This window comes from Harpia harpyja, chromosome 9 (assembly GCF_026419915.1).
Source record: "Harpia harpyja isolate bHarHar1 chromosome 9, bHarHar1 primary haplotype, whole genome shotgun sequence".
Taxonomy (NCBI): domain Eukaryota; kingdom Metazoa; phylum Chordata; class Aves; order Accipitriformes; family Accipitridae; genus Harpia; species Harpia harpyja.
The window spans coordinates 21,274,212-21,291,488 of record NC_068948.1 but is presented as its reverse complement, the minus strand read 5'-3'; the positions used below and the strand labels follow the sequence as shown (position 1 = coordinate 21,291,488).

The 17,277-nt window shown below is 37.7% G+C and overlaps 1 protein-coding gene across 3 annotated transcripts in view; it reads left to right on the top strand.

Annotated features, from left to right (window-relative positions):
* CBFB (core-binding factor subunit beta) overlaps window positions 1-16,828 on the top strand; it is a 44,498-nt gene extending 27,670 nt beyond the window's left edge. For 2 of the 3 annotated variants that reach the window (XM_052796522.1, XM_052796520.1), the window contains 2 exons: window positions 1,453-1,548; window positions 14,553-16,828. In XM_052796522.1, the coding sequence (XP_052652482.1) occupies window positions 1,453-1,548; window positions 14,553-14,621 (165 nt within the window). In that variant the 3' untranslated portion in view covers window positions 14,622-16,828. Of the gene's footprint in view, window positions 1-1,452; window positions 1,580-14,552 lie in introns of all 3 variants that reach the window. The other variant, XM_052796521.1, reaches the window with a different exon arrangement.
* Window positions 16,829-17,277: the final 449 nt, after the last annotated feature.

Below are 17,277 nucleotides of genomic sequence, written 5' to 3'. Positions count from 1 at the left end.
CTTACTTTCCACTGTCAGACCTTGGTTGCTATGCATTGCATGAACATTGATAGATATAAAGGGCCAAATTCTACTCTTAAAAATAGTAGGTAGTGTTAAAATGTTATCTTACTGGCAGCTTTAAACATTGCCTTTCAACGTAGCTTTCTGGGGACCTGGCTGTGCGGAGTTATTGACTGACAGATGTTTGTATTTAACTGTGTTAGGCCACAAGGGGCACTCATTCACATCATTTCACAAAGTAGCTTTAGGTGCACAGTTGTGCCGATGGCAAAAAAAGCAATTTAACATCCTCTCAGACTAGGGATGCTTTATCTTAAACTAAAAAATTTATGTGCTTAATCCCTTGGTATATTAAAATTTAGTTGGGCTTTCAACATGTTTGTCCTCTAACAGTCAAGGTGAGGATTTCTTTTTAATAAAACTATCAACTTGAAAATAACATTTGTGTATAGATGGGAATCATAAGCAGAGTTAGTAGTAATTACAGCTGAGGAGTTATGAGGAGGGAGAACTAATATAGTTTATCCCTCACTGTTTTGTGGGACCTCTTTAGACTCCTCCATTCTGAACATTTTAAAATTCTGGTGGGGAGCAGAGCCATCTATTTTCATTCTGAGCAAAATATGTGCTAAAAGGTCTCTAAGAGAAATAATTTGTAACCCAATTAATAATGGCTTACATATTAATAACACTTTATTTAAAACCTTTTCTAACAGAAAATATGGTTCAAAGGAATTTTTTTTTTGAGCATTAATTTATTAAATCTATTCCCGTGCATAAGCCATTGTTGAAAATAGACAACAGGGCTGTTGAAAACCTGCAGGTTTCTTCTGCATTGTATGGGGATGTACACAAATTAGTGCAGGAATAATTTCTGCTTTGCATTTTCTTATGCATCTAAATTTAAATAATACTGAAGGATTACGAATGTTCATACTGATGCAGCTTCAGCAGCTTTTGATATAAAATAGAGGATTTATTTGGTTTGTAACTTAGATAATACCTTTTTTTTAAATGAAAGAGAATTAAATTACCATTTTTATATAATGCTAGTGAACTGTAGCTAGCTAGGGCTGTGAATACTGTCTTCAAAATGACTTTTATAAGGAGAATAAAATGTATTGCCTCTTTCATGTAACTTTTGAGAATTCCTAGCTTTTAGAAAAACAGCAGCATTTTAAACTACTTTGGAAAAGCAGTTCTCCTTTGAAAATGTATTTTAGTAGTAGCTGTGGTGGCTGCAGCTTTGGGTATTTCTACTGCAGTGATGAAGGTGAGTATTATTTCATTAACCTATATTGGCATTTGCTGGGACTCATCTGTGTTCTAGCAGATTCTGTAGGACATACTTGTCTTTGCTGCCAAGTGATCCCTAATATTCAAAAGAAATGTGATCAGATAGAAGTAAGGGTAGCCTCTTGTGTCACTCTGTGTTATCTGATTTGGTAGCAGGAGGATGCATTGGCACAACAAGCCTTTGAAGAAGCTCGGCGAAGAACTCGTGAATTTGAGGATAGAGACAGGTCTCATCGGGAGGAAATGGAGGTGAGGGTTTCACAGCTGCTGTCAGTAACTGGTTAGTACTTTCCCAAAACTTTAGATTGTTTCCATTTATTTGTCTGTACAATATTGTGTATTTTCTGTTTGCTGTTTGATGTCGTATAAAAATTGCAAAATGCGTTGTTTTTAACTCTCATAAAATTAATTTCAAGTTTTTGAAGTTTTGATAAGAATTCTCTGATTTTTATCCTTTTTTCCTTTCTGTAGATGGCCTTTTCTGTGGGTACTTAAGCTGTAAGGATACATTTGTTCACAGAGCTGCTATGTCTCTCAACTGATACTTTAATAGCAGAGAGAGAGATCTTTTGCCCCATGCATTTCTCATGAGCACAGAAAAGGCTTCGGGAACTGCAGGCACATAATGTTGTAGCTTGCTATCCCATGTTGTGGGGAAACATTACCATTGAATTTAATCAGATGCCATGGTCTGCTTTCCTGTACAGGCTAGTTCTAGTTTCCTCTCACCTTTTCTTACTGGCGGGGAGTCTTACTCCTTTATTTCACTGGTGTAGTCCCCCCTATCTTGTTCTTTGCTTCATTAGGGCCCCACAGTCTTGGATCTTGGTCTTTTTTGATGAGAGCAGAAATTACTGGGATCAAGAAAAGAGGAGCCAGTAAAAGGGAATGGAAACCAGCTGCTCTGAGATGTCAGAAAGGCAAGAGCTGTAAGAGGACGAGTAATACATAAGGAGAGCTGGGAAGTTAAGGCAGGCTGTAGAGAATAGGGAAAAAACAGAAACACTTTGAATTTCTTCCCCTTACTAACTCTGTTTCCTACTTCCTGCCTCATCAGTACAGCCTGACTTGACTATAATCAAATGTGATCACTCTGCTGCTTCTCAGGTTTTTAGAAAATTTGATTATTGTTATTGCTAAGCTACTTTTCTTCTGGCATCCTTACTGATAATTGAGATGATTGGATAGACTTTCTTCCCTTCCAAGTACAATTGGAAGACACTGAGCATGAGAACGGGAGGGAAAAGGCAGATGCAGAGAATAATGTCTCTCTCTCTCTCTGAAGGGATGGCTGGTGTGTGCATCTCCTTACAAACGCTGATGTAGCCAGGTCAGACGTCAGCTGTAGCAAAGGTAAAATTCTTGCCTTGGAAGCCCCACTACCACTGGATCCTTGGAGCAACAGCTAGATTACCTGAATCATTCTGTCTCTGTCACAGCATAGCTGGAACCTGCTTGTAAGTTCAGGTCAAAAGGAAGGTAGAATTAACTTAAAGCTGTTCATGAAGATCTGTGGCAGCCTGCCTTAATTTTAACAACACAGTAGGAACTTTAAGCCCAGCCTTATTTATGTCCTTAACTTCAATTTACTTCAAGCTTGTTCTTGATTTATTTTCCTTTACTGTGCCCTTCTTCCCCACTCCTGTTAGTACAGAGAAGAAGCCGTGTGCTTCCTGAATGCTGAAGGTTGAAAAAGAATGAGGCTTCCTGAAATAACTTCTGGAGTTCTGAGAGACTTGCTCTTTCCTCCAAGTGCAGGAAACACTTATTTGCAGCTAGGATGTGCAAAACCTCTTTCAATTAACAGTGAGATTGAGGTAATACCGAGCACCTGGTGCTTCATGACGGACATCAAAACTTGTGACACTGAGACACAAAAAGCAACATCCCTGGCCAGCTGCAGGAGCTGGATTCAATAACTTCTGAAAAGACTCTTGCTTTTAATAAGGCAGCAGGCAGTTGTTATTAAATGATGTCCTTATTAGCTGCCAGTACCCGTTTTCTCTTAAAACAACAATAGTTATTGTCCCAGCTCTAACGCACTGGTGTACATCACCTACAGAAAGGAGGAAAAGGAAATATTACTGACTTGAAATATGTTTAAGCAGAATGAAAAACATTGTCAAAAGGTACTTCAGATTTATGTGATGTCAAATACAGGTTTTTAATAATTGCAATACATTTTGTTATGTATACTTTATTTTTTATTTTACTGTACACATTTAATATGTATAACCAAGAGATCTTTGCCTCAATTACTTGTAGTTCTATAACTGGCTTTTACATTTTGGTTTTCATTTGTGTATTTGGGGGGAGATGTCCTGGCCACATATCTGGAATGTTTACAGATGAGCTTTTGCACTCTGGATCTTAGGACAGCATAAAAATCAGGCTCTTTTGGGGTGGGGCAGGGGAGAGAGCTGGAGATAGACTTACAATGCATTTCTAAGGAGGAATCAGGTTTCCAAACCATTCATTATTTCTCTGACTTTCACTTCAGTTGTATTCTAATGCAGCATTCTGGCAGAATCAAATGAACTTTAATCAGTAAGCATTTATATAAGGTGCTCATGATCCTCATGTAGCATTCTCAATAGAAAGTAATGCATAAATGTGTCTTCCCACGTTTGTTGTATTTATGGCCTATATAGAATTTTCCAATGCTCACATGCTTGGTCAGCTTGGAAATACGGTTTGTCAGTTGTACCCTTCTGACGATTACATTGCTGACAACTATAAACATGTTAGTCCAACTGTATTGTGTACTGTTTGTGTAATTTCAATAGGTCAAATAGTATCTTTGGTTGCACTACAGAGGTGGTACTTGAAGGTTTTTGTAGGGCAGCTAGAAAAGGTGGGTTCTAAGTGTGCGGAGTGAATTTTTATGTATGTTACTCTACACACAGATGAAGATCCTCTCAGCATAATCTTTTTAATATGATATCTATACATCTTTCATCATTACTAAAACTGAAAATTTTTCTTTCCTTCTAAGCTTGGCATGGACAGTAAAACTCGGAATTGCCAGACCTGGAACGGAATCTCATCAGTGTTAATGATTGGTTTAGGAATTGCAACGCTGTATAAAATCAGGATATTTCAGACAGTAGAATTACAGCTGAAATCCCTTTAATAGAGACCAGATTCTGCTTCAGTGGGGGAGGGAAGGGGAATCCTGCAATATTCCATGCACTTCTACCCAAAACAGAGGCGCCAGCTCTTTGGAAACATTTATCCATCCAAAGCCTGGCAGCATATGAAAATGATCAGATTCAGCTCTTTATTTATACAGCTTTCTGTGTAGAAAAGATTCCCTATTCTAAGTCTCTCTGTAGACTTTTAAAACAAAGTGGTACATCGTTGCCTAGAAGTGATCAGTGAAGGCTGTTGAAAACGGTTAAAATGGCTTGTAAGTGGCAGTTGGACATTAGAATGGTGATACTTTGAAGACGGGAAAAATAGCACATGCAGTAACAATTTAGGAATAATCGCTATATTAATTTTCATATTTAAGTATACTAAAAAAAAAAACCCAACTAACCAATAAAAAAAAACCACCAAAAAAACCACCAACAAAAAAACCCCCTTAGAGTGCTGTCAGGTTTGTTTGCCTTCCTTTCATCACATAGTATCCCTTCCATTGATGACTTCATTGGCACAACAGATCTTTATTTTAATGACTGTATTCCTTGCATCTGAGGACAGAATCAGTAGTGGTTGATAGGTTGTGCTTGAATTTCCAGAAGTGATCATATTTTTGTGCAATTACAGCTCCCCTAATGTAAATAGGGTGTGAGTAGATTTAGGAATTTTCACTGAAGTTTTTAAGTGCCTCTGAGTTGAACTGCGTTCTGTTATATTTTTAACATAGTTTCAGGTTTGGATACAAGGCACTCTTGGGTTTTTCTGTCAACTTAATGTAGCTTGGTCGTATCAGATACCGCAAATCCTGCCTCACTGTGCAGGATTCTTTTGTTTCAAAGGTGCTTTTGAAGTCAGTGAGTGTTTTTAATTAATGCCTTCAAAATTCATAATGTATTCCAATGGCTTTCACTTTTACAAAAACGTTGGAATGCTGGTACAGTAAATGTTCAATGATACACATGAAGAAAGACCTTATCCCCAGTTAAAGACTATTGTAAAAATAAATGATTGTATGAAGCTTCATAAGTTTAGGACCACTGAGCTACTTAGAAACTTGCACTATTTAATGGCTTCATATCAGTCAAAGGCAAAGTTCTCTTCCCGTGAGCAAGTGACACACCATGGGGAACTTGGTCCAGGGCCAGTAGGCTAGGGATGTATTCTGGAACTGATGCCATTGAACAGGTATATGAACTTGAAGTATTTGTACGTTTCCCTTTGCCCAACTGGTGGAAGAGAGTGAGGACACTGAAGGGGTATCAGTGAGGCAGATGCTTAATTTTCACTATCTTTTTATCCCCTTGTGTCTTGGTTGAGAGAGTCAGTACTAGTGTTTTCTTCTGTTTGGTATGGTTTCAGTATCAACGACCAGCGTTCAGTGTCAGGATAAGAAGTGTTCTGTAGAAATTACTGAGAGATTGCTGTCTAGACGTGCTTGAATCTTCCAGAGGAGACTTTTTTTGCTTTTTATTTAGTGTTCTGGCCATAGCAGAATGATGCAAAATGTGTTACACTGTCCAGAATGACTTCGAGAGATTTAAACAACCGCCAGTTGGTGAAATTAGACTACATTAAAAGTAATGGCCTGTGTTTGGTCCAGAAAAGCAGCAAGCAGGTGCCTCCTGCCAGCTCTGCACTGGAGCAGAAGGTAGAAAGTGGGGGATTTTCAAGGGGATGGATAAAGAAGAAGCGCTGTCTTGTTGCTGTGGGCAGATAGGTTTGGGTTTTTTTGTAAAGGCTTGTTTTGTATAGGCAAACTATAACTTCAAAATTGAAATAATCTATTTGAGTGTACAGTTTGTCCTACTCTGTTACTCTTGAGCTTAGCTAAGGATGTTCTTCTGATTGCTTTGCTTGAGGATGGGTTGGATCTCTTCTCAGCTTTCCAGTGTAATTTGTTCAACTGGCATTTTTTTAAATGTTGTATTTTTCTATTTTGTGTTCATTTCCCATGTTACTGCCATGGTCTTTATTTTAGCAACACCGTGAGTAAAGAGGCTGAGTGGTTTGCTCTTCCCTGAAACAGCCTAGGCTAACAATCTGTCTGTGGTCTTGTGCTAAATATAAATTACATTAATGGCTAAGCAGAGCCATTTTAGGAAACTGCATGAAATTCCCATTTTAAAAACCTTCATTTTGCTGGAGAAAAAAAAAAAAAAAACCACAACTGTTTTGAAACTTTTGTTTCTTCCAATAGAAATCCCTCTTGATACAAAACACCAAAAAAACCCACCAGCCCCACCTTTTAAAAGTTGCTGGTGTATAAATTTACCTAAATTTTAAATACTCCATCCTGCCCTAGATTTCTACACATTTTCGCTGTTTGTTGGGAATTATGAGTTGAAATGGGAGAAATGTATTTTGTTTAGTTGTGCTGAAGTTGTGAACTCTAGAAAATAGGATTTTGCTACAGAAATGTGAACAGTTCACAGCTGTAACAAAATCAAGTAATAGGACTAACTTTGCTACTCTTCCAAGGTTCCAGTCAGTGAAGTTATTCTCCCTTCTTTCTTTAAAAAAAAAAAAAAAAAAGGTAAATAAATGCTTTAACTAATTATAATTATTTTTGTCAAATATAACTGGCTTCAGAAGAAAATATAATACTCCAATAAGGTCATCTCCCCCCATCAAACTTCTCTGATTTTTAAGGTTTTTTTCCTCAAAAATTAATCTGGAATGAATTTAATTACTGCTTACTGTATTTAATCTCCAAATTGACAATGATATGAAAATAGTATAACCTTTAATACAGCTTTTTGGATGTGAAAGAAACCCAAACTCTTAATTCTTCATATGCAGTGGGTAGTGCAGACTTGGTATATGCTTGCGTGTGTGTGTATATGAGCATATATATATATATGATTTGTTTATATTCAGGATGAATACAACATACTTTAATGCTTTTTTTCCAAATTATGTGTGTGAATGCGTTGCCTCTAAAGGTTCTACAATACATGTACAGTACAAGCAAGTCAGCAATGTTATGACTAGATTGCTTCACAAGAACTTTAAATAGCTGGTATTTGTGTAAAAGTGCTATGGAATGCATATATCAGAAAAACAATTTGTGCTGTACAGAATCAATGCTGACTGTAGTACAGAGGAGATCAATCTTGCAAATCAGGGAATACTGTAATATAAGCGTCTTCTTTCAGTCAATGAAGGTTAGAAAGGGGCTGAGCAACAGAGGAATAGTGTCTGGAGGCAATCAATATTAATTATAAATTTATAACCTTTATACCAGCCTTCAAACAACACTTTCTAAAAGGGAGCATTTCAAGCTTTTTTCCCTTGGAAGAGAAGTTTTTACACAAAGGTAAAAATTTTAGTCTGTACTTAAAGATCTTAAGAGCTATACTCTTGCCACTTAACAATGTGGTGTACCAGAATCTGTAGCTTCAGAATAGCTTTTAAACAAAGATGCAACCATTGCAAAGATTTCGGGCAAGAGAGCGCATCAGGATTGGAAAGCAAATTATGCTACTTGGCCTGGCCGTGCTCTATAGCTCTCTAGCAGCTGGTGGTGGGAGAGCAGACTCAGCATATAAGACAATTGATGTGTGTTTTTAGTGAAGAGTACTCTGTTTCTAGGAAGTAGATTGTTGGAAGCTTGAAATGAAATCTTGATAGAGGTAGGTGCTAAATGATTTTTATCTGTGGCCTTTGTCAAGAAAATTGTTTATTTTGACTTTGAGCTTGAAAGGCAATCAGAATGGATGTAGGAATAAAAAAGAGCATCATGTATAGAGTTCGTAACATCAATCGTTCTACAAGGACTCTAGTCTAACATCCAGATCTCTTACCAAATTTGAGACACTGTTTTCCATTATTTGCATCATTTAAGTGGTGCTTGACATAATTAAGAAAGATCAAGGCTACTTCTTCCCAGGTTCAAGTGAAAAGGAGAGATGATTGCAAAATGGATGTTATGGCCAGCAAACAAAGCAACTCCAGAGACTGGATCTAGGCTACAAAGTCTCATGCTGATAGATACACCTGCTAGGAATGTAGCTTATAGATGCCATATGTAGTGATGATGGGGTCCCTTTGCTGCTGTAGCTAAAGTTGTTCTGAGAAATGAAGATTGAGAGGGAGGGTCTCTTTTCAAGTCCCCCAGAGACCTGAAAGCATACAGGGTGCTTCATCAGGCTATAACTGACCAAAGTTCTATTATATCTACGCTGCCATTCTTACTATGTTGTTGTGGCCCTGTTTTGCTGACTTTAATTCTGAGAAGGCTGAGTTTCCCCTCCCCTACTCTTCTATTGAGTAAGGGTAACTGAAACAGGGGCATGGCCAGCATTTTAACCATGTTCAGATCTTCACAGGAGAGTCTGTTACTAACTGGCAGCTCAGAGAAGAGCTTTTCAGTTTGTTGCTTTTCTTGATGTGGGTCTGCCTCAGTCAGCAGGACTAATGTGGAGGTGTGCTTGATTGTAACTGGTCATTTTTCTGAGTATTGCTCTCTTTATTTCAGGGTTTCTTTTGTTTGGGTGGTTTTTTGTCCTGTGGTTGTATGCTTTTTAGAAAAGTATCTGCAATGTGTTCTCGGGTTGGTTTTGTGTGTTTGTGTTTTTTGTTGTTATTGGTTTTGGGGATTTTGGGGGGGAGGGAGGTGTTTAATCCTTTTCAGGAGGTTGACAGTCCTTCTAAGAGAATCCAAATGTTCACTGTTTAGGTTTTCATAACATAGCCTGATTTTTCACTTATTTAGTAAATTATAGATGACAGATGCCAAGGCACATAATGCATCTGCTCTGTCTGTTTCAGTGGTATGGAGTTGCCAGAATGCAATTAAAGAATTGCAGTGGAGTTGTCCATAGAGAGACTTTATTTTGGCTATTGTTTGTGACAGCCCTTCTTCAAATTATTTCCCTCTTCCTTCCCTCCTCTTCACCAGTGTCCCAAGTTATATATGCAGTGCGTATTGTTGTGCTTGTGATTTCACTGCCTAGTATTGAGAGGTCCCAATTTTGCCTGCTGTTTAAGTGATTCATCGAAAGGGAGGGCCATCTTCATGGCAACCCTGTCCATCCTTACTAAATTTACCTCCAACTTTCCCAGTTCTGCTTTCCCAGAGCCATCATGCAAACCACACAGTGGGATCGCATTATCTTTTCCTGATGAACTGGTGTGGTAAGAGGAGTTGGTTTCCTTAGGTATGTTGGAGGCCTCTGAACATGCACAGGAAGGAGATGGTTACAGATGCTTTCTCAAAGCCAGCTTAAGGAGTTTTATTGGCACTATTGAAAGCATGATCAGCTGCAGCATGGATCAGGATTGACTGGCCAGAGGAGGAGGATGGTGTCCGACTGTCTTGGCTGCTGGAGGAACTGCTTGTGTGCTGCCTTTCTTAATTGCCTTTATTCTTAGACGTGTTTTTCCTAAGTGCCCCAGTAACAGATGTAAATGCCTCAATGTGATCCTTGTCCAAGAGAATCACTATTCTCAGTTAATGATTTGATGATTTCAAGCTAATTAATTAAGAAGAAAATTAATATAATACAAATATTGCTGCACCATACTCTTGATATGACTTTTAACCCATACCAGTTAGCCTATATTTAGGCTTAGGAAAAGCTCAGAGATTACAGGGTTGAAGAGCATAGGTGTAAGAGTATTGCAGGGGATACTTTTTGTGTTTGTTTACCCTCAAGTCCAAATGATTTTGTTAGTAACTTTTCTCTTGTTTGTTAGTGTGTTATTACCCCTATGGTATCAGCATTATGAGTTCAGTGTGAATAAATCTAGAATAGCATGTTATAGGAGGCTTTGAAACGTTTTTTTTGCCAAATACGTTCCTGCAATTCTTTCAGTCGGTCATCATACCATCTCCAGCAGTAGAGGTTTTAAATGGCTTGTGGCCAGTTATAATTCCTTCCGTATTGCAGAAGATTTGCATGGCTTCATGTGCTGAAAGCTGAGTGCGAAGTATTTTTGGGTATTGAAACTCCCTATGTGTCCATCACATTAACTATTCAATTTCAGGATACTTGGAAGGAAACTGGCAGTGTTGGTTAAAATACATTCATTTTTAGGAAAATTACAACTGTGGTGGGATCTGTGTACTATTTACAAGTTTTTCTCGCAAGCAAATATTTGTTATCCTTTCAATAAATAGCAGGTGAATAACATTTGAAGTAGTGCTTTCATACTTAAAATCAGCATTTGACTGAAAAATGAAATATACTGAGATGAGATGAATAACTACTGTTTTCTCATGACTCATTATGCACAACACATGGCAGAGTATTCCATTTCCCAATGGCAAGATAGATGCATCTTTCTTAATTGAAGCAAGTCTCCTTAGTCTTTGAGAAGCTGAGCTCATTCACTGAGAGTAATTCTGATGCTTCTGCATGGCGTTGTAAGGTACGCATTTTGAAAATTACAGCAAATACTGCAATTCAGAGGACTGATTAGCTATGCTGAGGGTATGGGACCCCAAATTAAGAGAACTCTGGAAATTGCCATTTTACATATATAAAAGGGAACTTTTAGCTTCCTGTAATAGACTGAGGAGAACTAGCAGATACTACCATACTGGTAGTCACACTCCTTCTGCAAGTGAGTGTTAAGGATCTTGTGGCATTTCTTATGAAAGTTGTATTTTGCCCATTGTCAGTGGACAAAAATATCACCCAATGCCTGATGCTCTACAGTGTGCTTGCTGTCTACATATAAGGTGATTGCTCCTGTCTTTTACGAGTGTTTTTTAGATATATGCATATATGGTGCTTTTACTCCCCCCCCCCGCCCCAGCATGTAAAGCACAGTCGTAGTTGTTAAATACTGTGTGCATGTGCCTTGGCAGGATGGTGACTGATACTATAAGCATGTTTAATGTGTACATACTCTTGCATAGTAGTATAGCACAAGTAAAGGAGGGTGTCTGAGTGAGACGGAGCTGTCATTCTAACATGTTGCAGTTGCTTGTGTAAATCCCCACTTACTGAAATGCGAAATTACACCTTTATTCACATATACTAGTTTAAGATATTGTAATGACTGCTTTCAGTACATTTGAGGGTAATTTGTCATGCCTTTTGCATATCACTTGAAAGGGCAGATCTGGTAGTTGTTCAGTAGCGGCTTCTGCAAACTCTGCAAGTAGCAATGAGGTCATGAATCATGTGAATTCCTTCATATGTTTTGAAAGAAAAGGCCACTTTAGGCAAAACATAAATGCAACCATATGCCCATACCTTGGAGTCTTCACTGAAATTTGACAATATTCTGAAGAAGAATGTTTTCTGAAGAAGAAACTCTGTTGCTTTTAAACCAGTAGTATAACAGCAATTAACTTGCTGTTTTTTCTAGTTAAGTGTAAAAATGTTTATCCAGTACAAAATTGGTAACTAGATTGGTATAAGTAAGATTCTAGTAATTCTTGAAGACAGTGCATGCCTTTGTTTCCTTTTAGAAGAAAGAGGCAGCAGTTAAAACCAGAAGAAATCTTGTTACAGTCTGTTCAATAGGAGAAAAGCATGCATACTGGAACTGTTATCCTTTTGTTAATCTTGGATGCTTCCACACTAATTTAAGAGTTGTACTATTTAGAATTGTTGAACAACCATTTTGTATGAAGAAAAATCTTTACAGCACTTTTTACTTTCCTGTTGAAGAAAAAAAAAAAGTATGGGCTTTCCCTCGTTAACTTTTCCACAGTGATCTTGGTAGTCAAAGCTGAATGATATGGCTTTTGGAAATAATGTGAAAAACTCATTTAAATGCCATCTCCCAATATTCTGCATCTCTACAAAGAAGACGGTTTGCAAAAGTTGCATCAGGGGCTGAAAGGAATACGCCCTTTAGCACTTAAAACCTTCAGCCTTGTATGTGATTACAGCTGTTTGTTTTAACATGATTCCTCAGAAAGATTACTGAGAAATCTGTGGGTTTGTGCACCAGCAGTGATGTTAGTTGTCACGTTCAGAGTTGTTCTGCATGTAGGAAAAGCAGATTGTTTCCTTCAGTCACAAATATGACCAGTGCAGATAGAACACAGCAAGAAGATTATCTCATCCCTAAGTACCTAAAACACAACCAACAACAGTACTGGATACATAAATGTAGTAGGTAGCAATTGTGATATTTAAAATAGTGAGGGTGTTTCCAAAACAATAATGGCAATAAAACCACTAAAGAAAGTGCAGGAGAGAATTGTCTTCTCTGGAAGGAAACATGCTGATTACTAGAGGGATTTATTGAATGAACTCTGCGTGCATCGGAATAGGTTCATTGCACATGAAAGGAAAAGGTAACTTTAAATCTGTGTTTAAATAGGAGAAGGAAGCAACAGTTCTCTGTTTGGGTGAAGCTAACCCATTGCACTGGGAGCATAAAATTAGGCAGACAAGAGGAATGGTAGATAAGGGAGGAAGAAGTGAACTGAGAAAGAAAAGTCTAAATTAGAGAAAATGGTGTTGGCAGTATGTGCCAGAAGGTTTGGGAGTTGACAGACTTGGCTCACTTGCCGTTTCGTATGGGAGCGAACAAGCGGCAGGCTGTGAGCTGGGGTAACTGCCGCGCTGGCGGGAAGGAAGGCTTCCTCTGTGTCAGTAAATATGACTCAGAAGAGCCCAGGGAACACCTAACAGCAGCACTCGTGTCGCTGTTAGTCACAGATTAGTTGAAGTACTTGTATTGTTCAGTGTGATCTTGTAAACGTGGTAATAGCTGAAACTGCATATTTCAGTGGTACAACTGCCTGCATTAAGTCTGTTCCTGCCTCTTTCAACAAAATACAAGACGTCTTTCAAAGGAGGGAAGTGGTCACTTGTTTTGCATGTTTTAGAGAGCATTTTTTTTTTTTAGGCACTGAATGTGGCAGGTTATTGCAGCTGATGAAACTAATGGAGCTACACCAAATAATGCTTGTGTAGTTATGCCTTCCACCAGCTGAGAATGTGGCCCTGATACTATTTGGATCGTGTGGTAGTTACAGGCCAAAGTGCCTTTACTCTGTAAATGTTAAATAAAAGTATAGATACTAAAATGTCTTTAAAAAGAGCTAGCATATATTAGATGTTCCCAGAATTGAAGTATTGCTTTAAAATGTAAGTATATCAATGTTTTTAAGTATTTACCTGCAGCATTTGTGTGTGCTACTTGAAAGCAGCCTGCATGTGTACAGGTAGAGAAAGTACATAGCGGTGTCTCTTATTGTGACTGATATTACTATGGATGACCATCCTTAATTTCCTCTTTAAAATGCCATCAACTCAAACTGTTCAACAGACTCATTTATTTAAAGGAGAACTTATGTTACTTTTCTTCAATACAGGGGTGCAATCATAAGTACTAGAGTTTTCTCAGTTTTGTATTATTGCTAACTTTACAGGTGCACCAAAGAAAAAAAAAAAAGTGTGCTGCAGTAAACCCCCAACTTTTAGGAAGTGCTAAAATGTGTGTCAAGCTATAGATTAAATTGTGCTAGCGTGTTACTATGTTGTAAGTCTCTTTATTCCAGAAAAAGCTAAAGTAAATGTTTCCCACATAAAAATACTGAGGGGAGATTTATTTGGAAATGATGTAACATACTCTGGCATCTTGCATTGTATCCTTTCTCCCCAAAATCTTGATCTTGAAAACATTTACAGAAAAGGTTAACAGAAGGGAATTTCACAGGAAAGAAAATGTGTTTTGGAAGAAGAGACACAAAATTGTTGCCTAACTATTCCAGAAGTCTCTTGCTGATTGTTAAAGTGATGTTGAGAAGCATTTCAGCCTGGCTGCAGAGGGCTTCTGAGGCAGTCTTGAGTGTGCACGTGTGTGTGCACACTCACTCCTGAGAGTGCCAGCCTTGCCTGCCCCCAGGCTGGATGGAGAGGCAGAGCCAGAGCTCTGTACCCCTCCAGAGAGAGGAGGGTGCCCCACTGCTGGGCCCACAGCCCTCCTCTAAGATTCCTGTTGGTTCGGGGGGATTATTGAATTGAGGGGGAAAGAATGATTTTGATGTTAAAAATGAATGCATTGGTTACTGCTTGAAATGTGAAGTTTCTGCCTTAGAATTGATTATGGTCTTAGTCATGTTAATACACTGAAGAAATTAAACTCATAACTTTTAAATAATTTTTTTGATCCTAAATATGTGTTCATTATTGCAGGCAAGAAGACAGCAAGACCCTAGTCCTGGATCTAACCTAGGAAGTGGCGATGATCTCAAACTACGTTAATCAACAGCAGCAGGCATACCATGGGTCTGCACACATGCATTGCTTCTACTTGGCAAAGGATTTAATAAAAGACCAGAAACTGTGATAACTGGGTATACTATGGTCTGTTTCCTGACCTGCGGCAGTCAAAATCACCATGAACTGCCATGGTTTGCACTATGTTTATGTTACAATACCTGCATTTCCCATTTTAAGCATGTAGCCAGTGGCAATTTGAAATTTTGTTTTTCTATGCAAACTTATTTTTGTTGGCACTATTTTAGTGAAATGGAAACTTATGCAGCTATAAAACCATTTTTTCAACTGTAATAAAAATTGTCACTTAAAAATAGGTCAAGATATTACAGATTTAAAACTTTTATTGTTTTTGGTTTTTTTGGTTTTTTTGTAAACTGCTGGAAGCCAATGCATTCCAAGCTTAATTTTTTTAATATGGGCTTTTGGAATTTTGATTGTCCTTATTGTGCTCCTGCTTTGTTTTAGATACGCATTCTTATCTTTCTTTCCGTTTTCTTTTTTCTAAATTTGCAAGACCTTCTTAAAACTGCTGATATTATTTTGCATTATTTCCAAGCTAAACCCAGTGAATCAGAGCTGTTGGAATCAGTTTTCAAACTTTGTGGGTTTGTAACTGTTACAGTTGCAGTATTCTTTTAACTGCTAACAATTCATTGGTTCCACTTTTTAAATGATAAAATGTATATTTTCATGCATTTTAATGCATTCTGCCCCAGTATCTCTTAGGTTTTATTCTGTATCAAGTGAGTTTGGGTGGTTATTATACCCCTGTATATAGTACTTTACTGAAACTCATAGGAAGTCGCAGGCTGGCTTCTGTTTTATTCAGGGATTTTTTTAAATAGTTCTTAAAAGGGATACTGCAACTCTACAATCAGATTCAACAGCGTGTTAAACTGGGAACAGAAGTGATCAGCTGCCAAGGTGATATGTATTAAATCATGTTTAAGATAGCTGCTTTAAGTATATTTTATATCTTAGGCTTTTTGTAAAGTTGTGCTGAATGGTGAAAAGTTGAGATGAGGTTGTGTGCAGAAAATCTCATACCGTGCATAGGACACTTCTATTAAATCTTATGCAAATTAAGACTACATTGCAGTATATATTGCATTTTTTAACAGGGTAAGATTTGGGATGAGTTAATCTGTGTGAATTAATCTTATTTGGGGTGATGGTGAATGGACTTGTTCCAAATTTTTCATTGCATCCAATATTTGAAGATGATTGATGGGAAATGTGATGTCATTTGGCTTTGTTAAAATGTGGTGCTTCCTGTACAGCCTGATAAATAAAAATGTCAGTTAAATACCTTTTTTAAAATAGGTGATCTGACTTCAGTGTATTAAGAATTATTTTGAAGGTAGAAACTCTGTATGGTTAGAACAGTTAAATCTTTATTAAATTCTATAATTAAGATAATTACATTCCTCTAATGGCAAAACAATTGATGCAAAAGAGGTCTTGCAAAAATGTAAGCAGATGTCAATGTGAAGGAGAATCTTTGTATGTTAATAATATGAATATTTAACATTCACTTAAAAATGTCAATAACTGTAAACTGTGAGAATGTCATCAAATAGAAATATTTTGATACTTCAATTTAAATGTGATTCACCGGAAAGATAACCTTTTTCACTCTGTGGCCACGTATTCTTCTTGCTCTTCTTCCCCCAAAGAAATAATTTTTCTAAAGTGTTTCTGCAATGAGTTATTTAAGGGACACACGCATGCATCCGCACGCATCCCTAGCCTTGGATCTTCTCTGCCATCTGTGTATTTTTGATGGAATAGTCTGAAGATTTATTTTAAAAGGTTTTCCTAATGTTTCAGACAGTGGTTTTAAACCATAAGTACACAGGAAATTACGCTATCAGATATTAACGTTGCTATCTTTGTGTAAATACTGAACTTTCCCTATCATCATATAGCATTCTGCTGCTTTTGATATCTTAATGCTGGCATTAAGATCACAAGCCCTTACCCTCTGCTGGTTAGTGCAGACTTTTTAAAATGCATTTTAAGTTATTGATGCAATTTGATATTTTTCGTAATTTCTATTTAAACTGAAGTTGCATCATCTTTCTTGAATTCATCTCCTGTAAGAGTTGCCTTAAGCTACAGGATTGCTTTTGCTACTTTTTGTGTTGTATGTTTAACTTTCATAATAAACTTATGTGTAGTGAAAACAAGTTGCTGTAAACTTATTTCTGACATCCTGGTAGTCCGCACCGACATATTACGTGTTTATGGGGTAACTTTCCAACCTCCTGCCAGTGCAAGGCTGCCTTGATGTCCGTGGTTAAAGCAATAGTGACATCCAGTGGTCACTTAACTAACCTGAACACCCCCCTTCACCCTCCCACCGTGTTTAGGGACCATCCGGGGGAGGCATTCATGGCTCTCTCAAAACCTTTGATATAAGGGCATACATGGGGGAAAATGTGGGGTTTGCCACCCTAAGACTCCTGTGGGTTTTTATAACTGATATGCCCTGCTTACTCTGAAAGCATATATCTACTTAAGTAACCGGAAGAAATTTTCTCTCGTTGGGTCATAACAGTTGAGCGTTCTTTATGGGCACATTTTTATAGCAGCCTTTACAAACCTTGCTAGTTGTGCTGCTTTGGATGAGGAGGAA